The sequence below is a fragment of the Heterocephalus glaber genome, unplaced genomic scaffold, assembly GCF_053883595.1.
Source record: "Heterocephalus glaber isolate CG9 unplaced genomic scaffold, H.glaber_assembly_v1.0 deba00001442, whole genome shotgun sequence".
NCBI classification, from domain to species: domain Eukaryota; kingdom Metazoa; phylum Chordata; class Mammalia; order Rodentia; family Bathyergidae; genus Heterocephalus; species Heterocephalus glaber.
In genome coordinates, this window is record NW_028258296.1 from 45,569,425 (window position 1) to 45,592,743 (window position 23,319).

The window sequence follows — 23,319 nt, forward strand, 5'->3', positions numbered from 1 at the left end:
CATTTAAAGTTGCTTATGCACACAAGCCTCATATATACACTCTAAAAGAGAAAGGGGAAGGTTATGATATCTATTTACAAAGAGGGGAGGGAGGAGATATTTCTTTTTCTTTCTTTTTTTTTTTTTTTGTGCCAGGGATCGAACTCAGGACCTTGCACTTGCGAGGCTGGCACCAGAACCAGGGAGGAGATATTTCAGTAGGTGTGTGAGGGAAAGAAAAGAAGATAGGGAAAATATAAATGTAAAGCAAGAAGAGACACACGGAGATTGAATTTAATTAAAGAAGTAACAAAGTCTAACTTAGAAAATCCTATGAAATAGCCCTTCTTGTGAGAGAACATGTGTCTTGGTATTATAGAAGCAGAAGCAGTAACTAGCACTCATAAATTATAAATATACAAACATCCCTCCAGTGTTTACAAAAAGGAACACCTTAAAAACTGAAAAAGAAAAAAAATTGGTCCAATAATCCTTCTTGTGTTGGTATTAACAATGGCATCTAAGTCCAGAATTCTCTTCCTTCTCAGTCCAAATTAAAGAGGTTTTACAGGGCTTACATGGGGCTAATCTTCACCTCCCTAGGGTTGTGGATGGAAAGTCTAGTAGGTTGGGAAGTGGCTGAATTACATTCCACTTACTGACTTTTTTAAATACTTCTCTACCTAGGAGTGAGGGCATTAGAACAATCCAGACTTTCTTCCAATTCTGTCACTTGTGTAATCCATAGGCAGGTCTGGACCATTGGCTAGTGTTGCATTAAATTTCCAAGATGTACTTCTGGAGGTATTGCTGGCCAGTGTCTGTACAATTCTGTCTTCAGTCTGAATGAATCCAAACAGACCAGATAGGGGATGTATGCACAAGGACTGTTTCCAGGACCCATTGGTATTCTGCCTTTCACTAGTTCCTGCAGTATTGCACTCAAATCAACTCTCCCACTACAAAATGTCATTTGGTTGAATTCACTGCTGGCCACTACATTCAAACCACTTGTTTCACAATGTGTACCACCAGAATTCTAGAGCTGGCCTACTTGTCTCCCACAAACTGGTGGGTGGTGTCTCTCTTCTGATCTCATGATTTTAGTTTTACCATGTCAGTTACCTTTTGCCTGGGCCTATTCTAATTATTAGGGAAGGTAGTCATTTTTCTCCCTGTAACACAGTCATACTTTCATCTTGGAGTTCTGAAAAATGTCACAACTTTCTGCACCTATTCAGAGTTGTTCAAGATGGCTTCCTGCCCCGTGTCAAACTAAGACCATTTCCTATTTGTTGTACTGAGGCAAGGGGTAGGGAACTACTAAGATGACTTTCCAATCCAACCTTGTCTAAATGTTGAGAGAAAAGATGGAAAGTTTTATACCCATCTCTATTCAATTGGCTGTAGTCATGCCTCCTGTCTGCTTGGATTGTAACAAAGCTAGTTCTCATAACATAATGTTGTTATTCCTTTTACCACTACATGGAAGGGAAACATCCCCCCTCCCCCCAACTCTGAGCTGCCACTTGTTAAGTGTCAGAATGTGTTACTTCAGAGACTTACCTAATTACTAGTATTTTAGGATTTCCTCCAATTGCTAGCTCTCTTACAATGTAGTTCTACAATTTCCTGTGTACCCCTAGCTTCTCACAGAGCCACATACCTATTGCTTTGGATTAATATTCTGGAGCAACTTGTGAGTACATGCTTCCTACAGCTCACAATTTTACACCTATGATCCAATTTTTAAAGTCCAGACAGAGGTGGATATTTTGATCCTTAAGAATCAAATGAAATCATCACCTTAGAGATGTAAAACAATAAGATCAAGCCAATAGGTAAATCCATTAAGAGACTATGGAGAAGGGGAGAAATTAGCCAGAGATTTAGAAAAAGTAGTAAATGAGGTATTAGGGAAATAATGAGTAATAATGTATCCCAGAAGAAGAGTAAAAAATACATTTCAATAATGACAGATGGAACAAAAGTATCAAATGCTACTAAGAGGTAAAGATGAAGGCTTAGCTGTTAGATTTAGCAATATAATGGACACAGGAGAACTTGACTAGATGGAGAACTTGACTAGACCAACTTTAGTCTTTTCCTCGTTTTGCTTCCTGGTCATGAGGTGAGCAGTTTGCTCTGCCATGTGCTCCCTACTGTAATGGGCTACCTCCCCTCAGGTCCAAGAACAACAGAACCAATCAACCTTGGGCCAACACCTCTAAAACTGTGAGCCAAAATAAACCTTTGCTAAGTCAATTATCTCAGGTACACATTATAGCAAGGACAGCTCACATATGCGGTATCTTAATCTTTTAGGGTGATTAGATAAGCTTGAGTGTACATGAACTACTAATTTAGTTTACATCTTCAACATTAAATTATGCTTTATTTCAGATCTTTGTAAATCCAGTGTTTTGGAAATTGCTGTGATAAAATGTACTGTATTTCAATTAGTGTGGAACAGTAATTGAGGTGGCAGTGTGTAATTTAATTTCAAAGCTTGAGTTGAGCAGGATCCCAATTGTCACACCATTTTAAAGGCTTAAAAAAAAAAAGATGAAATAGAAACGTTTTTCTTCAATTTCTAGATCATGAAGAAGGTAGAATTCAAATAACCTTCACCCATGACCTTTACTTTTTCTTTGACTGGGGAAAAGACCTGGAATAGAATATATTACTGTGCTTGTACTAAATTATATGGCAAAACACAGCTCATTTGGGCAGGCCTAATCCAATCACATGAACACTTTAAAAGCAGAATTTTCTACAGCTGGAGGCAAAAGTCAAAGAATTTCATGTACCAGTGCTGACTTTGAAGGTATAGTAACCCACAAGGGATAGAACTAAGTATTCCACTGACATTACCTGGAAGAAAAGAGCATCATCAGTCCTACAACCATCAGGAACTAGATTCTGTCAACAACCTGAATGACCTTAAAAGATTCTTCCCCAGTGCTTCCAGACAGAGAGTCAGCCAGGGTAAGACCTTCATTTCAGCTATGTAAGAGCCTAGAAAAAAAACAAATAAGCCTATTTGGATCTAGAGAACCACAAAATAACAGGCATTGTTTTAAACTGGTAAGTTGTTAATGTGTTATGCAGCAAATAGAAAAATGAGTTGTCTAAACCTAACTAGTTAGTAAAGAGAACTGTTAGGTATTCCTTTTGTCTAGGGGTCCAAAGAATAAACATGTAAAATACTAAAAGTGCCCGGAACCAAGAAAATCTGGGAGCCTCTGATTTAGACAAATCAGGACTTATCCTTGGAGCAGAGTAGGGTCAAAAGCCACAAGTGTACATCTGAAAAAAATCATAAAAGGAGACAATACACATTAGCAGAAACTAAATGAAAAAAAGTAAAAATAGAATGGTGCTCTAAAAATAGTGAAGTGAAACAATTTCAACAGTAAGAAATAAAAATGAGATGAGGCTCATTTGTCTCCCTGAATGAGAGTCCATAACATATGGGTCTACCTAACAGAAAGAAACTTCTGAGCTGAAAGAAGCCCTGTGTAGGCAGGTGAAAGAACTTATGGTGTTAAGGAAGGGATCCAAGTGAGTGCTGAACTCTATGAAGATAAATATTCTATAAATATCAGAAGCAGAAAAATTAGAACCTAACATGTTTTAATTAAAGTATAAGGACAAAGCACTATTCGTGTCCACATAGTAAAATCACATTATGCTCCAAAAAAATAAAGACCAACTTGCCTCAACAATCTCTACAGCAATTAAACCTATCCTTCTAGCCTGTATTACCATACTCACTCAGCAGTTAAACAGGACTTTATATATATATATATATATCCTGCCTTAGAACCTTTAGATTTATCTCCTCTGTTGGGAAAGTTCTTTCACTTATCTCATTTAATTACTGCTTTTCCTTCAGATCTTAACTTTTTGAGGTAAGAATGTTGACCTCCCTAGCTATATAAAAACAATAGCTTAAACAACTGTAATAGTACATAAAGGAAGTTAAAAGAGCTGCACCTAATTCAAATTGGTCACTTTGGATCTCTGGCCCTCCTGCTGTAAGATAACTAGAGGTTGTAGGGGCACAACAGTGGAAGAAAGGAGACCATTTATGAGGCTACTAATAATCTATTCCAGTGATAATCATTGCATTGAGGATAGAAATTGGTCACATTTGGAGTATTGTGAAAGCAGAACCAACCCAACAAGTATGACAATTTTTTTGACCAGAGTAACTGGTGCAATGAAGTTGTCATTAGCTAAAATGGGGATAATGATAGGTAAAGGGGGCTTGGAAAAAGAGCATTATTTCAGTCTGGGTATTTATTTATTGAGATATTTATTGAGACACTTAATAGAGATTTAAATAGGCAGTTTGCTAAACAAATTTGGAATATAAGAGAAATCTGAAAATAAAAAGCTGTAACTTGTCAACATGTAGCATTTAAAGCCATGAAACTGGATGAAGTCACCAAAAAAGTGAATAGAAGCAGAAAGGCAAATTAAAAAACTGAGAATGAGCTGTATAATGAAGTATATATAAGTATACTCTTCTGGAGGCAAAAGTACATCAAAGAAGAGAATAACTGGCTGGTCTTTGTAAAAACAAACAAAAAAATCAATGCATTTTATAAAATGTATTAAATTGAAAAAACTATAGAGTGTAACAACCAGTTAAAATGGATAGGCCTAAATCTGACAGTGTTGTGGAGACAGCTATACATCGTATTCTGGAATCAAGCTGGTGAATTTGGCATCAATCTTAGAAAAGATGAAACCTTAATCAGAGGAAGAGCTGAAGACTGTTGACTTTAAAAGTGGGACACAAAACAGTATAAGAACCTTATTCTGGTAGTGCACACACACACAAACACACACACACACATATGCACACAAATATATATAGATGGAGGGAGCACATTTAAAGATCAGAAAATACATTAAAGTCTTGTGATAAATTTTCAATGATGGAAGTGATATTTTAATTTGAGTATTTTAATTTTTAATATTTTAGCTTGCTATATTTTCTAGTTTTCTATAATATACATACTTTACTTCTGCGATACTTTATACATTTATGAAAGGAAGTAATGATTTGTGAAATCATGTTCTACTGATGAACTATGAAGCTTGATAACTAACCTAGGGACAGAGTAACATGGAAATTACTGGTGACTTTGACAAGATGTGTTTTAGTGAAGTTGTGGGAGCAAAACCTGACTAGAATAATTTAGCAGTGCCTCAAAATGTTAAACATAAGATTTACTGTGTGATTCAACAATTAAATGCCTAAGTATATACCCAAGAGAACTGAAAACATGTTCACACTAAAACTTGTAGATTAACATTCATAGAAATATTTTAAGTAGCCCAAAGCAGAAACAACCCAAATGCCTATAAGAGATGAACAATTAAGTGTGGTACAAACAGCTCACTTTATCTGTAACACAAACAACACTGCATCAAAAATTTCAGAAAAAAATTACATCAGCACGGAATATATCCACTCTTTCCTTGTCATTATTCTCTATACAAGACAGTGTAATTATATGTATAGAATTTACATTGTATTAGGTATTATAAGTAATCTATGTATTATTTAAATTATACAGGAGAATGTAACATATGCAAATATTATGCCATTTTATATAAGGGACTTGAACATCCATAGATTTTGATATCCTGGAGTTTCTTTCTGTAACCAATCCTCCACAGATACTGAGGAATCACTGTATCAGTGCAATGGAATATTATTTGGCAATAAATAGTGAAGTACCTATACATGCTACAATGTGAAAAAATCTTGAAAATATTAAGTTAAAAAAAGTTACAAAAGTAAATATATAATTTCATGTATACAAAATGTCCACAATAAGTAATTCTTCTGAAACAGTGTGTTGCTTAGATGGGGGAATGGGGAATGAAGTGATTGTTAATGGGCATGATTTTGAGGATGCTAAAAGTGTTCTAAAGTATTAATAGCTGCACATCTTTGAATAAAACCACTTTACAAGGGTGAATTTTATAGTATGTGAATTATATCTCAATAAAGCTGCTACTAAAAGGAATCCAGTTGATTGATGTGTTTCACTCCTGTTCAGTGTTTTCTACTATTTCTTTTATCACCATTGTACAGTTTTTCTTAAATGTCTTATTTCTGACTTGTTAATCATTTTTAAAATTCTCCCCTTCTTGATCTCTATGCCCACACTACTCTCACAACCTCTCCCAAATCAAAGATTAGCCAGACAGAAAACTGTATGGCTCTATTAAGAAAAGTATACAGGTTAAAAATTATTAAACATGTTCAGATCTACTTTGCATGCTATTTAACATATCCACATATATAAAAAAAGGAAATGGAGAAAGATAATGAATTGCTGCCTAATAATACATCACTTCAAGCCAACAATAAACACCCAAATAGCCTGAATTCTAAATACTGTTTTAGATTTACAAAATAACTTTGTAGAGTTATAAAATAAGTATCCTTCACACTTGAGAAATATCTCGACATTTAAATAATGCTGCTGTAATATATTTCATGAAATTAAAACAACAATGGTGAATATAAAGTATCATCATTTTATGGGTAAGATGATCAAGAGTACATATACAAACTCAATGATAAAGTTATGTTTACAACTCACTTCCTCTCTTGAATTGCAGAATTTCAACAGTATATGTGTGTATATATATATGTATATATAGATATGTGTGTGTATATATATATATGTATATATATATGTGCATATATATACATATATATATATATAAAACAACTGTTAGTGTAACACATGAGAAATTTAGCTAAAGATACAATAACAAAAACCCTGTGCAAGTACCCAAACTTCAGTTAGGACAATAGAAAAATAAAGCATTTTTCCTTCCAAAAAAGGTATCTAAAGACAATGGTTCACGTACCCCATGTATATTAGTCATATGTCATGTGAATCAAGCTTTTCTGTGTTCCTTAAATAAAATTTTATAATCAATTGATGAAAAATCAAGTTTTATATTCAAAAACACTTTCAGAATGCATCTATAAGTAACTTACAGTAGTCCTTCTTTAGTTTTTATTTCAGTGGTGTCCAAAATACTAAATGGAAAACTCTAGGAAGAAATAATTCCTAGGTTTAAGTTGAATGTCATTCTGAGTAGTGCAATGAAATCTTATACTGTTCTGCTCAAAACATAAATCACACCTTTGTCCATGGTATCCACATTGGTATTTAAGTAGCTGTCTCAGTTATTGGAGTGGCTGTCAAGGAACTGCAGGGTTCAGTACTATCTTCGGTTTCAGATATCCACTGTGGGTCATGGACTATATCCCTGGTAGATATGGGGCAACTACTTTATTAATTTTAAAAAGGCCTATTTTAAAAAGTTATTTCATTGAAGTCTTTAAGTATAGGACATTTTGTTATTTTTGTTGCATCTTCTTACGCATTTCTTCAAGAGCTGCTTCTTTCTCTCTCAACACCTGTTTAAGTCTTCTTATTTTTTCATCTCGGATGGTTTCTTCCAGTTCTGGTGGTGTCACTGGGAAAATATCTTCAGTATAACTTTTATTAAAGGAATGACTTTGGTCAAAAATTACATTTGAGTTCAGTGCACCTTTCTGCTGCTTCTCTTGGGAACAGTGTTTTATATCAGTTCTCTTTTCTTCTCTGGTTTTGCTGTGGCTTGGGAGAATGTTATGTTGTGGTATATCTGAAGTTGGCAAAATACTAAGGGGTTCAGAAGTGGTGACATTTGTTTCCCCATTAGTGACTCTGTTGAAAGCACTCTCAGTTTTTCTCTTCTTTGTATGATCCATCTTCTTAATGGTTTTTGCTTTTCTTTTCTTACCAAAATTCTATTGCAATGTGGAATAAGATTTAAAAAAGTTATTGCCATATGCTTATATATAATATACTGTACTCTCAAATTTAACAAAGTTTGTAGATACACATATTTAGCTATTAAACTGAACTCAATGAAATTTCCTGGGGATAACTACAGCACAAAAGAAATGGGTCTCACTGTGTGGTATCTAATCACAGTCTCTGCTTAATTCAACTGCTCAAGTCATATATTAAAAGCCATACTGATCTACCACTAAAATATAATAGCACGTGAAGTACTTGAGAAATAAAACTGATTTTTTTCTTTTTCTTTGCAGAGTAGGCACATGTGGAAATTTTCATTTGAAAAGGTTGAAGTTTGGAATACTAAATCATGATACATTCATTTTATAGTAATAAAAGGCAAACTTATAGAGATATTTCTTTCCATTATTAATGGCTACATAGGTTGCTTAAAATGTATTCGATTAATACTTCAATTTGCCAGGTTACATTTATATAAAGTCTCCAAAGTAGGATAATTAGTTAAAATACTATAGCCATTTTTGTTACAATGGAAAGAAAAAACAGTAGTTGAACAATAACTTAAAATCTTAAAAGGGGATGCATTTTTGTCTGTGCATATATTGCTCTTTTAAACACTGTTTTGGTATATGTATTTGTAAACTTGCTAACAATCATCATTCATACTAACTGCACAAGACTCAAAAGCAAATCAAAAAACTAATACATCCGTTTATCTTTGTAGTACCTACAAAAGACACTTTAAAATCTGTTATTACCTGTTTGTTTTCCTCTTCCTTCACCACAAACACTGTCTCTTTACATGTACCACTCTTCACCAAACTGCTAAAGTAATCAAATCCTTTTCCAGAGCGCAAATGGTCAGGAATCCGAGTAAGGCAAATTCTCAACTCTTTAGTGAGACCAAATATCTTTTTAAATTCAGCATCACTCTTCAAATGTGATGCCTTATTAATGCTTTCTTGAGAGTCTTTCTCCTCCTTGCTTCCTTGAGTACAGTTTTCTAATGTTGATGCCATCTCATTCTGAATCTGGAATTAAGAAAAGAAAACACAAAGAATGCTGGTAATTACTCAAGTTATTTTATCAGACTGGCAACTAAGTGACTATTCAATCTCCCATGAGAATACATCATGCTTTAAAGGTTTGCATTACTTTTATCTTACCACCTACATTCAAAAATTGAATTTAAATGAATGCAAATTAAAACATTCCTCTACAATTTCCCATTTAATTTGCTGTACTAAAGAGTAACAGGTGGTCCATTTTCAATCAACTGAAATGAGAACAGACACTAATGGCAAGTTAATAATAATCTACGTAGCAATATTTATAAACTAGTTTCCTGGAAAACTCAGATGTCTTTAATCAATCCTGTACTTATCAGAATTTACTTCTTTACATCTCTGGAGCTCAATAAATTCTGTACTGAAGGGGAAAATACTGACATTACGAAGTAGCATTACCTAATACTGACATTACCTCTACATAAGCAATGAAAAGGTGAGTACAAATATTTAGTAAGCATACACACACACTAACTTCAGAACAGAAAGGTACTGTGTATGTTGCTTGTGAGTATGTTGAGTAGATGGATGAATTAGATTTTAAAAAGGAAAAAATTGCCTACAAAAAAAGCATAACAAAAGCAACAAAATCCTACCAAAGATGCCAATAGAATCTATTTCTACAAATGACGAAAAGGTTACTAGCCCTCTTCCACTTTTCATCATGCCTAAAAAAGCTGTCGAATGTCTCCCCACCAATATCACACAAAAACAGAAAACAAAATCCCAGCCCTCTTATATGCATACTTATCTCCTCCCATACTAAAAGTAGGCCACTATATATATATATATATATATGTATGTGTACATATATGTGCATGTATGTATATATACACAATTTTACTAATTTTTTGAAGTCATATTATCCTTCTCTAATTCTCCTAACCTTGTTCTGTGATTTTTGTTCGATTTTGTATGAAAGATTTGCAGGCCAAATGATTTAAGAAAAAGATACTGCTTGGACTCTCAATTGTACTCAAGTTTTTACTCAGATGAAAGCTTTGACTTAATTATGTGTGTGATGATGTAGGGTAGGGGGGAGACAGGTATCATAGGCAAGTGCGAGAATTAAGAAAGGAAAATTTTCTATATAGATATATAAGAATATCCTGACATGGAAAAATTACCTTTGGTTCTTGGTCTCTGAAAACACACTGTTGTGAAGTAACAGCTGTTGCATCAACAGAGGAACTTATTTTCTCTATGCTCTGGATGATATTTCCTTTTCTTAGGGCACTCTGTCCTGTACTAAATCCATCTGGAAAGAGTGGTTTTGTGAATAAGGTCTTACTCTGTTTTGGGTAGTTACTGGATTGGTTCATAGTATTTGAGTTTGTGGTAGAAAGAGATGGTTTCTCCACTTTTTTAGTCTTCTCTGAACTTAGATTGACCGTGGAAGAAAGCTGAGTATTTGAAAGTGATTTTATCTCCATCTGGAATGATTTACTTTTAGCTAAAACAATATTTACAACCTCTTTGGATATTTCTGTGACTGAACTTGAACTCACTACCTGTGATGTGTCTTTTCTTAATGAAGCATCAACAGAAACAGAATTCTGTTGGTCAATTTGTGAAGGCAGAGCATCTGTCCCCTTTTTAGCCAATAGATAGACTTTCCCATTAAACATAACCAATGCATTATCTTTTTTAGGCACACTTATAGATTGTGTCCCACTAGGGACGATGGTACTCAATGGTGGCATACTTATAGAATTATCTCCCAAACTTCTCCTATCTACAAAACTTTTTAAAATTTTTGATGCCACATTATTTGAAGATTTAACAGGAACAAGAGATGGAGTACACGGCTGTAGATTTTCTTGAAAAATCCATTTCACTGGAGTAGCTTGAGAATGCTGACCACCTTTTAATTGTGTCTCTGTAGCAACTTTCGCTGGAATTTGTGTGGTATTTAGTATCATTGGTTTTCCTATTTCTTTAACAGGTTTTGGGTAAATATTTTGAAAGTTCTTGGTAACTACATTTTTCACTGTATTTACAGGAGATACATAAATAACTGTTGGTATTTGGGAGGCCTCAACTGTTCCTGAGGTACTTGTGGTTGCAGTTGCAAGTATCTTTTGCTGAACTGAAGGAGGCAATGATGATGCAGGTACAGATTTCACTTCAGCATGGGCTGGAATCTGTAAATGATGCCCAGAAGGCAAAACTGAAGATTTCACAGTCATTGGAAGACTTGGGGAATTGACTACAATGTAAGATGAATCACTTTGTGTTGAGGGAGGAACAGCAAATGTTTGCATGGTGAGTCCATCAATTTTCACACCATGACTATTAACTTTAGAAAATGATGAAACAAAATTTTCAGTTCCCACAGAAGTAACTCTACCTTTTTCTGCTGTATCTACTGTTCTTGTAAGAAAATAGTTTGAAGAATTGGCTGGCTGTAAAATGGGCAATTGAACTGATGCACTTGTGGAGGAGCTGGAAATCTCAGTCTGAAAAGTAACTTGCACTGGTTTTCCTGTATTCCCTCTCAAAGCATCAGACATGACTGGAGATTGAACTAGTGGAATAAGATTTCCAGAAGAATTAGGAATTGGAAGTAACTGCAGAAGATTTTTTCCATCCGAGCCAATCGTCTGAACTACTTGGTACATGCAGCCTGAAATACTTAAAAGAACATTTTGAGTAAATAAATACAACATACTATATGGTATATACATTTTATTTTAAAATTAGTATTTGCAAATATTATCTTAAATATTAAAATGAAAGTATATAATTTCCTATTTTCACTTTCAAAGTGAAATACTGTAAAACAAAGATTTTGAAGAAGAGATAAAGATATAGTCAGCTTTGGTTTAGACCTCCTCACACAATTAGGCAATGAGTATGAGATATTAACATTTATTATTTTACTCTATATAATATAATGCTACTAGAATAGACTCCTAAACTATTAGCATCCTTCTCCTTTTCTTTAAATTTTTTTCTCTTGTTCTCCTCTTTTACTATTACTGCACAGGATTCTTATTTTGCGTCTACTTATGTTTATTCTATTTCTCTCCCTCTTTTTTCTCCTACCTCTGTTCTATCTTCTTCCCACTGACAAAGACAAGTCCTATTGTTACCCTTTTTCTTTTCCTTAAAATATCTCATGGTGACAGCTTAGTTTGCCACATTTTTATACTGTGGACTTAACAGTTACTTATGTAAGACTACTTTCTGACTATTGCTTATTGTTTCAGCACATTTAAGGTTTGGTGCTAAATATTTCTTGATATAGTAATTATTTACATTAGTTTATTATCAATTGTCTATCGATTCATACACACAATACCATGGCAATTTTAGCTGAATAGTTTTCAATAAAGATGAAAAGAATGGAAACCAACATTTTGGGGGGGGTGGTACTGGGGATCGAACTCGGGTCCTTGCACTTGCGAGGCAGGCGCCAGAACCACTGAGCTAAATCCCTGCCCCCAAACCAACATTTTTTAACACAGCTAATTTTGATGCCCATGCTTATAAGCTATTAATACAAACTGTCTGACTTCAAGAAAAACCAACACATACTAATCTGCTTATATAATCAATTACTAAGGGTTCCCTGAATATAGACATCTCAAAGTACTTATATCTAAAACAGTCTTTCAGTTTCTGGAAAATATGGAGATCTCATGAAATTTCAGGATTTATCACTCCACCTAGATACTCCTCCCCCACCCAGTTCTTCATAGACCTCAAATCTCAACATAAATAATACTTCCCAAGAGATAATTCTCTCTGGTCAACTTAACTATCTTTGGCCTTCCTTCATAATTAACCTGCAATGTTATACTAGTTAATTTGCTTCATGATTTATATCACAAGTTGTCAATATCAAAGTCATCTGAATATACTGCCTCTCCCGTTAAATTCCTGGAACACAAATGCATAGTTCACAGTCCACAGACACATTATGATCTTAGATGACTAAAACCAAATGAAAAAAAAATATAAAGACAAAGGATAATTAAAATTCTCAAAAGTGTAACAGCATGTTTTTCTACTTATTAGGTGTATTTTTAAAACTCAGGTATTAATAACAAAATGTTACAATGACTATTAATAAATTAAATCTCTAAATGCAAAGAAAAATCTGAATTCTTGCTTTCAGGGCCTGAAGAAGAAAGTCCACTCTTTTCGTGACCTGACTCCTGGCCAAAAAATAAAAACAAAAAAAACAGATAACAATTTATTCAAGATGAATTCATTAAATGAAAATACACTGAGTGTTATAGTTCAGGCACCAGGCTGAGTTAGAGGAAATAAGTATTAAAACTATCACCTGTGGGCCAAATCTTGGTCTACTCTGTTATTGTGCAACCCACAAGCTAAGAATGGGCTTTATATTTTAAATCAATGAAAAACAAGTCAAAAGGACATTTTGTGAAATGAAAATTATATGAGATTCAAATTTCAGTATCTATAAACTTTATTACACAGTCATACTCATTTTTTTAATATTTTATATATGGCTGCTTTCAGTCTACAACAGTAGGGCTGAGAAGTCACAGGAGATATCACATGATTTTCAAAGCCTAAAACATTTACTCTTTATAGAAAAATATTTGCTACATATTCAACTACATCAACCCATAATCCCTAAAATTACTGAGTACATGGACGTGTATAAGCAATTATCATTAACTGAGATAAACGATGCATTTGATGTAGCACAAAAACATCTGCTTCTTTTCTTGTTTTTTCCAAGGCTGTCCATTTTCCTTGTTAATTCATCCTACTTGAAGAACAGAACCCTTCCTTTTCTGTACTCTTTCCTAGATAATTTTTCTATAAATGAATTAAATGATCACTTATGTAATATCAACATTCCTAATATTTGTATGTGTAGATTCTTTGAGATTCAGATGTATGTACCTAACTGTTCCCCTTAACACTTCCTATAAGAATCTTAAAGGGTCCTGAAACTCCACATGGCCAGAATATATCTGCTCACCCAAATCTCCGAAATTCTTGGGCATCTCATCTATCATAGGCGCCTAAGTAACAGCATGCAAATCCTTCCTTAACTTCTATAGCCAATCTATCAAAAACTCTTTGTTGATATTACTGCTTAGATTTTCCTTGTATTTGCCTCAAGTCTAGACAAATATCTTTTCTGGCTTATACTATTCTGGCTTCATAATTGACCTTTATACTTTCAGTCATATATATCTCCTTTCCCTGTTGTTTATTTAGCACACCAAAATGGTCCTTCCTTGCTTAAAACATTTCAGTGGCTTCCCTTTATATTTAGAATGACAGAAGGAGAATCACTGTTCATGATCCAACAGAAGCCAATGCAAGATGGGGTTTTAAGAAAACTGGACAATTATAGTAAAAGTCTGTGAGAGGCCAAGTAGGATGATCAAAAATGTACACTGGAAATAATGGTATGGGACTTATCGATAGCTTTAATAAGAGTAGATTAGAGAAAGAAGTTGCTGAGGAACAGATATAAACATAGCAAGTGGTTAACTTTTAAGAACTTGCACTGTAAAGAGGGAAAGATGGGCAAGTACAGGACCTACAGGAGATTATAGGATCAAAGAAGGAATCTTTCTTTTTTTATATATTTATTTTTCAGTTTTTTGAGATAGGATCTCACCATGTAGTTCAGGTAGGTCTTGAACTACAACTACATAGTTGTAGCCCAGGCTGGTCCCAAACTCAAGTAATCCTCCTACCTAAACTTTTCAAATGCTAGGATTACAGGCATGCACCAACATGCCCAATGGTCCTTTTTAAGATCATGAACAAAGAAATAAGTAAATGCTCATGTAAGCCAGTTAAGAGAAAGAAATTGATAATTAAAGAGCAAGCAGAATGATCACCAAGAATGAGAAGGAGGCAGAAAATGGGAACCAGAAGACAGATGGAGGGACTGAATCTTAAGTAAAGCTGAAAAAGTATCTCCTTTCACTGCAACTAAAGGATAGGTTAGATACATTTGCAGGTAAGCTTATAGCTCTAGTGTCAGAAAGTTGTAATTCTGATCTAATGGCCTTCATTTTTTGTACGAAAAGGATATGACACTATCTACCAAGAATAAGAGCAAACATAGGGAGAGATTTGATAAGAACTGAAAATTTTAAATCCTCTTTGTGAAAGAATAAGATGCCCCCAGAAAATACTGAGTTACCAGGTAGTAGTGATGGCCAGAGAGATAGGTGGTGATTATGAATTTATAGTCTCACCAATCTGTGCTCTTATAAGACTTTCCTTCTCTCACTAGGCATAAGGAAAGAAATCATATTGCAGAGTTCATACTGAATTTGGGTGGCTTCAGGAGGGTGCAACAAAAATCAAAGAGGAGCAACAGAAGTTAAGGTATCAGTAAGAGTTATTAAAATTATGAAACACAGATCTAAACTGGATAGGAAGAAAATGAGAATGCAATGCTAACATGTAAAGATTAAAGGGATTATTGAACAAGTTAAAATACAGTACACAGTGAGGGCTGAGGGTGTAGCTCAGTAGTAGTAGACCATGTGCTTATTATGTGAAAGGCCTTGGGTTCAAGTCCTAGGACCAAAAGAAAAAAACAGTAAGAATATTTAAATAGGAAAGCTAGAAATCTAGGAACTAGCATTTAAAAATGAGGCTGCCTGAATCAATAATTTTGTAGGTTCACCAATTTCATCTGATAATAAGCACTGCAGAAGTGGATGACTACAACAGAATGAAAAATAAGATCACTGGTGAAAGAGACCTTTTACTGAAAGACCAAATAACAGAAATTATCCATATAGATGTCTAAGTCATGTAAGGTTAGAAAAATGATTGCAAGTTACATGCCAAGTTCAGGGATGGAAAGTTAGCAGACACTGTTAACAAACCACAATTAAAAACTAACATTCCAGAAAGCAGTCTTGAAGTCCAGTCTTTTACAGTCTATTTTCTTTCCTATAATTTTCTATTTCAGATTAACGTGTACATCCTCAGTCAAATCTCTCTTTATCCGCATTCCAACACGGTCTCAATTGTGACTGACACTACTAATTGTCCCTTCCATTTGGAATTTCTTCCCTTTCATGGTTTCCATTGTGAATAATTTCTTCTCCTCACACTCATAATGCTCCCTTTCTTATTCATTTTCTGCATTTTAATTATTCATATGAATACTGTCTAAAGTAGTTTTTGATCCCACTTTTCTCCTGCAAGACATTTTTCCTTAAAGATGGCATTAATTTTCATGATTTCAATTATTTCCTTTTAGTATCTACTTTGCAATAGTGACTACTATAGTAATATCCTTTTATTCCTGTCCTCAATACTGACCAATATTGTGATGCCTTACCAAACATTTTCATTTAATACACTGCTTTAAATTCAATTAGTTGAAATTATTTTATATTAAAAACTAATGCTATACCCTACCATCCATCCATGTGGTGCACTATTTTCCAAATGATACAGGTTTTAAATCACCTAGTCATCTCTGACTGATATTTACCATCCTTCTTATTCACTTTTGATTTGTCCATAACACCCTGTACATATGCTTACAAAATGTATTCAGTTGAGAAATGTACACCAAAGGAATCAACAATTCTACTCTTTTTAACAAATCTCACTCATCTTTTCTTCACCATTGTGACATCCACCACCTAGTCCAGCCCTCATCACTTTGGATCTAGCACTTTTCCTCTCAGCCTTATATTTTGTTCTGATGTTTAGTTCCTCAGATTGCAACTACTACTGACTACTACATATCTCTGGTACATTAATATTCTTTTCATCCTCTTGTGTTCTTGCTCAATGTTTCAATATTCATGAGTGGTCAATTCATTTTGACATAAAAACCATCTACAATGTAGGTAACCCCAATCAATCTTTAAAACAATATCATCTACAACTTCTCTACATGAAATCTCTGCTCTTACCAGAAAGACTCTTGCTATTCTGGAGTATGCTAACAACATAAAATGAGGTTAAATTTCATCTTCTAAATGAAATATCTGATAGTCACTCAAACTCAATTTCTTTCAACTTTGTAATTCCTAAAAAATTCCCATAGGTGCTACTAATGCTGGGAATTATGTAATGGCATCTTTATTGCTTTTTGTCTGCTAGATGCTTTAAAAAAAAAATGAATTAAACATTGTTTTCCCCAGTAACACAAACTCCTGAAGAAGAGAGACTACATCACTAATACCAAGCCTAATAAACCATTGAAATTATGAAAAAATGATGCAGGGCCGGGAATGTAGCTCAGCAGCACAGTGCCTGCCTGCAAGCTCAAGGCCCTGAGTTCGATTTCCAGTACAAAAAAAGGGAGGAGGATAAAGTTCTTTTCAATCACCATGTCAAATAAACTATTATAAACCCATTTTGTTGTATTATCCTCCTTCAGTATCAATTATGGGTTTCATTTATCAGTAAAATTTGCCTAATAAATTAGAAGTTTCAAAATAGTACCATTCGTTTTGTTATTTAAACCCATTATTTTATCTAAGGGCATTTCTTTTTTGACTTGGCATTTAAACAAATTATGCAGACTTCTGATACTTCACAAACTATGTCAGATATTCTCTGTATTTCTATTACACACATGAAATTTTTATGACCACTGCACATATTTTCATATCACTAGAATTCTCCCCTTTTCCCCCATTTTCCCTCCAAAAAGAGAAATCCAGTTTCTTCCAAATCAGTGGAGATTCATGTAATTTACCATGGTCCATTAATTCCATAAAGATAGGCTATTCTATTCATATCTATATCCTTTGTACCTAATACAGCAAATAAATATTACAGACAATGTTAGCTGAATTGAAACTTACAAGCTATAATAAAAAAATTCCATAGCTTCCTGGAAACAAAAGAGAGTAAGTTCTAAGAATTAAAACAAATGCAGAATGCTACAGAGAAAAATGATAAATCAGGGTGAAACTTATATTCTTGCAATCAATATATGTATTTTTTTCAGATATATAGAAAACTGCCATTTAAGAGATGAACTAAAATCTTACAAAGATTCCATTTTCTTAAAGATCATACTCTGCTGGCTAATGTCAGAACTAAAACCAGAATCAGATTCTGCATCCTATGCTCTAGTTTGATCATTTAAAAAGAATCATCAATATGTAACTATTTCAAACCAGCTGTTACTTGGACTGAGAAACTGTACTGGAAAAACACACACTTTAGGAGGTACTTCTTTTTTTATTTTTAATTAAGTTTGTGGTGTAGGAACATACAGTTTAAATAGAATGTCAACTATTAGAGATGAAGAAGGGGATGGGGCGAGAGGAGAAGAAAGGGAGAGGGGATAATAGGGAGTGAAAATAATCAAATTATATCATATGCCAAATGGAAACCAATATGGCAAAATGAAACCCATTATTCTGTGTAACTAATATACACTATCAAAAGCTTTAAGTAATATAAAGACTTTAGAAGAAAGAATAGGGATGTATCAGAAAGATTACAACCTCTAATACTCTTCAACTTATTAAATTGACTGACTTTGGAAAATTTACTTAACCTCTTCAAATCTTTTTCTTCATTTGTAAATGGCAAAAGTAAGACTTGGTATGTTAAGAAAACGAATTAACTGCCTGGGAGCAGGACAGTTACCATGTTAATTAAAATATGTAATTGGTCCAAAAATAAAGAAATGAATCAAGATAGGCTTTTTGAAAATAAGATGAAAATTTTAACAAAAAAGCCTCAAGCCAACTGCGGCAGTGTGCATCTGTGGTCCCAACTACTAGAGAGGGTGAGATGGGAGGACTGCTTGAGTATAGGAGTTCAAAACAACCCTGGGAAATATAGCAAAAATCAATCTCAAAAATATTTCTATAAAAAAGAACTTTTAAACCTACTGATATTACATAACTTTACACCATTTTTTATTAATACTGATATGAAGCATTCACATATTAAAAAATGAATGATAAAAACTTTGAAGGTTAATGAACATTTTATAGGTATTTTTGCAAAATTCATTTTTTCAACTGTTAGGAGGCCCTTTCATGTCTTAACTATAACATATACATATATATCATAATATATGTAGGTACCTAGTTTTATAATGTACACAATAATATATTCCATATATTATGTACATAATAGATACAATTATAATAGTTATCATTAACTAATCCTCATTGCCCACAAAGAACTTATTGTCATTAATATTTTATAGTTGAGAAAATGGGGTGCATTCCAAATATTAAATAACCTATACAGAATTACATGTTTTTAAGCAATCCTATCCAATTTCTGTATTTAGTATAACCAGATAGGATTCAAAAATTCACATACACAAATTGACAGCTTAATGACAGATTTCACTTAGCCTATATAATGGGTTTATCTGTTTCTCTCTCCTGCCTATTATACAAACCACAAAAGTAAAGATAGTAAAATGTGCACAGCTGAGTATACTGAACTGATGATGACACATTATCTTTCTAACCAAACCAAGCTCCCTGCTGAGGACAGTACTTTCAGCTGGACATTTGAAAACAAAAGATTAAGGGCAGATAGATGCCAACTGTGACATCCCAATTCCTATTGTTGTTAAATATAATCATAGGCTTTGGTTATGCTTCTAAGCTAATAATTCGTAAATCTCTATTTTCAGGGCTGATCCTGTATGAGCTTCAGATTCAAATGTCTGATTGTTTCCTTAATGTATAGTATTTCTCATCTCAGTTAATTTATTAATTTCCACGCTGAAAAAAAGCACTGTAATTGATCCATCTTTCTTCATGACAACTTGCTAACAAGGTCTATTTTCCATTCTACTTCTTTGAATCCAATCCTTATTCTACATCGGCCCGTCATGGCCCCCCAGATCTCTAAGAAGGCACCTCAAATAGAATCCTTACTCATGAAACTCCACCCCCAAATCTACTCTACCATTAGTTAACTAAAATATACACCCAACCATGTCAATTCTCAAAATCCTTTGAACAACCTGCAATAGATGAAGTCTAATATTTTTAGCAAGGTAAACCAAACCCTTAAGTATCCTGCTCATAGTACAAAAATCAAGCAAATCCCAGTTGTTAATAATAAACCATACTGGGTCAGGGATTTAGCTCAGTGGTTTCACTGCCCATTGCACAAGCGCAAGGACCCGAGTTTGATCCCCAGTACCAAAAAATTAAAAATTAAAAAAAAAAAAAACCCCGTACTGCTGGCTTCATTTACCAATTCCTCCTGATTGCGTATGTACTGCATTTACCTTCAACTGTATAAACTGCAAGGCTTTCTAAGTAAGCCACTCCTAAAACTTTTTTTATAACTCCCTTCCTATCTTCCTTTGCATAAAGATATAAAACTTATTACACCAGCTCTCCTGAGACCCCACAGCATTACAAATTTTCTCACACATTCTATTCTTCACTTCCCTTTTAGCATAGTCTATCATATATATAAATAGGTATTCAATGCAAACCTAAATAAACTAAACAAGTGCTATAACAAACATCTTCCGCATTTTTCCTTTCCACTTACAAGGTTAAATGTGGGTTTTACATTTTATGCCTGGATGAATCAGATACTTCAAGCATTAAACATTCTATTATAAGGAAAACATTTTAAAAAGGAAAGGAATGGTTACTCAATAAAAATCCAAACATCTATAGAAAATAAAGCCATAAGTCATTTATAAAGAAAAATGACTCAGAACCACCAAAAAATAGCAGAAAATTAAATTCTCACTAAAAAGATTACATACTTATATTTGAATGTCATGCATGTTATTAAAATAAAACAGAATATAATTAATTATTCAACCAATAAAGTGTCAACTTCAGAAAGATACCTGGTAAATGTCTAAAACATTATGTAAGCACTCAGTGATGCAAGAAATAAATGCATGTAAATATAAAGAAAACAACAATGTATAAACAAGTATGTTTAATGAAGTTGAAGGACTTATGAATGATACCAAAACAATTCAATTTGTAGTGTTTTTTCAAAAATCAAAAAAACAGCAAAGAGCCGAAGATAGCTGAGTGGCACCGCGCCTGCCTTGCAAGCACAAAGTCTTGAGTTCAAACCCCAGGACAAAAAAAAAAAGCAGCAAAAAGGATTAGAAATTGGGTAAAACAGTTCAGTACACAATAGTATCTTTTAAAAAAAATCTGAATCTTTTCTAGTACTGAAAAAGAATGCAATCCTAAAATGATCTGTCTATAAATTATGGCAAATCAGATGTCATTAAATAGCCAGATATTAGAACAGGGTAGGAGAAATTAAACATTAAAAAGCAAATTCTACTTTACATCTTTATACAGGACACCATCTCTGCCTCATCTTCCAACTTTCTACAAAATTTTTTTTTTAAAAGAACATATATACAGAAAAACTGGCTCTTTTTATAAAAGAGTTGCAAGACAAATGGTTCTTTCTGGGCAGTTCTCCAATACTGCTCACCATCATTAGTAACATTTCTTTTTGTAACACTGTTCACACTTTTAAAGAATCATCACTACACCAGGCACAGTAGCAAGCACCTACAGTCGCAGCTATTAGGGAGACTGAGGCAGGAGGATCACTTGAGTATAGGACTTTGAGGCCAGACTGGGCAACATTATGAGACCATGTCTTAAAAAAAAAATAACTCCATCATTGTTTTTGTATCTACTTGTAATTAAAAGAAACGAGCCCTGGGCTGGCGATTTAGCTCAGTGGTGCTGCAGCCTGCCTCGAAAGTGCGAGGTCCTGAGTTTGATCCCTGGTTAAAAAAAAAAAAAGAAAAAGAAAAGAAAGAAAGAAACATGTGTCCTGAGCTACAATTTGTAGAGAATTAAACATGTGCCCTGATCTATAATTTGTACACAATTAAAATTGCATTCTTCCTTGCAAGCACAAGGTCCCGAGTTGAATCCCCAGTACCAAAAAAAAAAAAAAAAAAAAAAAAAGAATTGCATTCTTATACATACTAGCTATAGCGCTGTACTTTTTTCTGCATATGTAATTTACATATTCGCAATCTTCTATTTCTGAAAATATTATTTACAGATTGGACACTGTGGCATTTGGTCTCACAAACACTAATGGGCACAAAGATGTGATTAACACCAGGCAGCCTGATTTTTTCAAATACGAATCTCCTTTCATAACTTTTGTTACATTTTAATTTCCATGCTCTGTTTTTTATTTTCTGCACACCTATTGGCTCATCTTTTTCTCACCACATATAATATACCCACTAACTATGGCAAATACTAAGTTAAAACTTTCTGCTTAAATAGCTGTTCCCGTTTCGAAGCTTTGAAAAATAGTTATTGGTTATCTATTTTTGTAAATTTACAAGAATGTCATTGTAAAAAATACTAGAATCTTATGTCAAACATTGTTCCTCAATACAGACGATATTCTCATCACACCAGCTTCAAATACACTGTCCGAAACATTTGATTTTACATGCGAATTTCTCCATCTTTTTTTCTTCATATAAAGCTACTATCTGAAATCTTAAAACATTGAATTTTCTTGTTTTAGAACAAGCTCTGTTCACGTTTACATCCAATGTCTAACTACTAAAATGTGACTATTTTCAATGGAGGTCCAGCGCCCCCAGGGCAGCACTTACTACTAATACCGACTGTTTCGTGTTCTGCCTGTGTCTAAGAATCTTCGAGAACGTTGAGGCCACACAAGCGTGTCCGCCATGTTAGTTTTCCTCTCCAGTGGAGCTCTACTCTCTGCCTTTGAAACTTGAGCCACTGTAGTCCTGCGGAGCCAGGGTAATGGCAAACTGCCTTGGGTTTACTTTCCGAGTAGAAAGCGCTCTCAAAGCGCTCTCAAAGCGCTGGCTCGGCAGTGACAAGCGCTTCCCGCTTGAGTGGCGCACCCTGCAGGGACTGACGCCTTTCAGTTGCAGAGCTCAGGGAACACAGGGACTGGAGTCCTGCTGAGAGAGGGGCGAGGGGCAGGCGCGTGGATATTCAAAACCAGTACTTACCAATGCGAGGCGTTGCCTGACTTTTCCTCAGCGGGTTTCAAGAAGACCCTCTGTAGGTTATTGGACATTTTAGAGGGGTGGGGGGCAGTAGATCTAGGACCGTGGGTAGTATATTGCCAGGGTTCTCATACGGGAGAGAACCAAAGCGAGAGAATGTTGGACTGCAAGTGCCAGCAACTATGGAGGCCGCCGGGAGAGCGCCGGAGAGAGCAGGCTGGCTTTCGTGAATTGCGTATCCCCAGCCTTTGAAAACAGGCGGTGCAGTTCTGAGAAACCGGAAGACCTGCGGCAAGACCCCGCCCTCCCAGCTCTGGGGGCCGAAAGAATCCGCCTAAGTCTCCGCCCCACAGAGCTACAGCGCAGCTTCGTAGCCAGCCCCGGCAGGCGGGGGAGGCGTGGCTTAGTGGGACCGCCCTGAGAAGGGCCGGGTCAGCAGTGAAGACAGCCTCGGTCTGGCTCGGCTGCTCCGCCCACCGACGCC

At 34.7% G+C, this 23,319-nt stretch overlaps 1 protein-coding gene across 5 annotated transcripts; it reads right to left on the reverse strand.

Annotated features, from left to right (window-relative positions):
* Positions 1–99: 99 nt before the first annotated feature.
* Lrif1 (ligand dependent nuclear receptor interacting factor 1) lies at positions 100–23,312 on the reverse strand. Of its 5 annotated transcripts, none has more exons than XM_021265640.2 (4): positions 22,839–23,312; positions 10,027–11,533; positions 8,591–8,863; positions 100–2,997 (listed from the first exon to the last, which is right to left on the reverse strand). In XM_021265640.2, exons 1-4 carry the CDS (start codon positions 22,904–22,906, stop codon positions 2,986–2,988), a joined length of 1,860 nt encoding a protein of 619 aa, XP_021121299.2. In that variant the 5' UTR covers positions 22,907–23,312; the 3' UTR covers positions 100–2,985. The 5 variants fall into 5 exon arrangements, with proteins under 5 accessions (XP_021121299.2, XP_021121298.2, XP_004853753.2 ...); XM_021265639.2 differs by lacking the exon at positions 100–2,997 and adding an exon at positions 6,533–7,819 and having other exon boundaries at positions 10,027–11,525; positions 22,839–23,280; XM_004853696.3 differs by lacking the exon at positions 100–2,997 and adding an exon at positions 6,533–7,819 and having other exon boundaries at positions 22,839–23,279.
* Between the last annotated feature and the right edge of the window lie 7 nt (positions 23,313–23,319).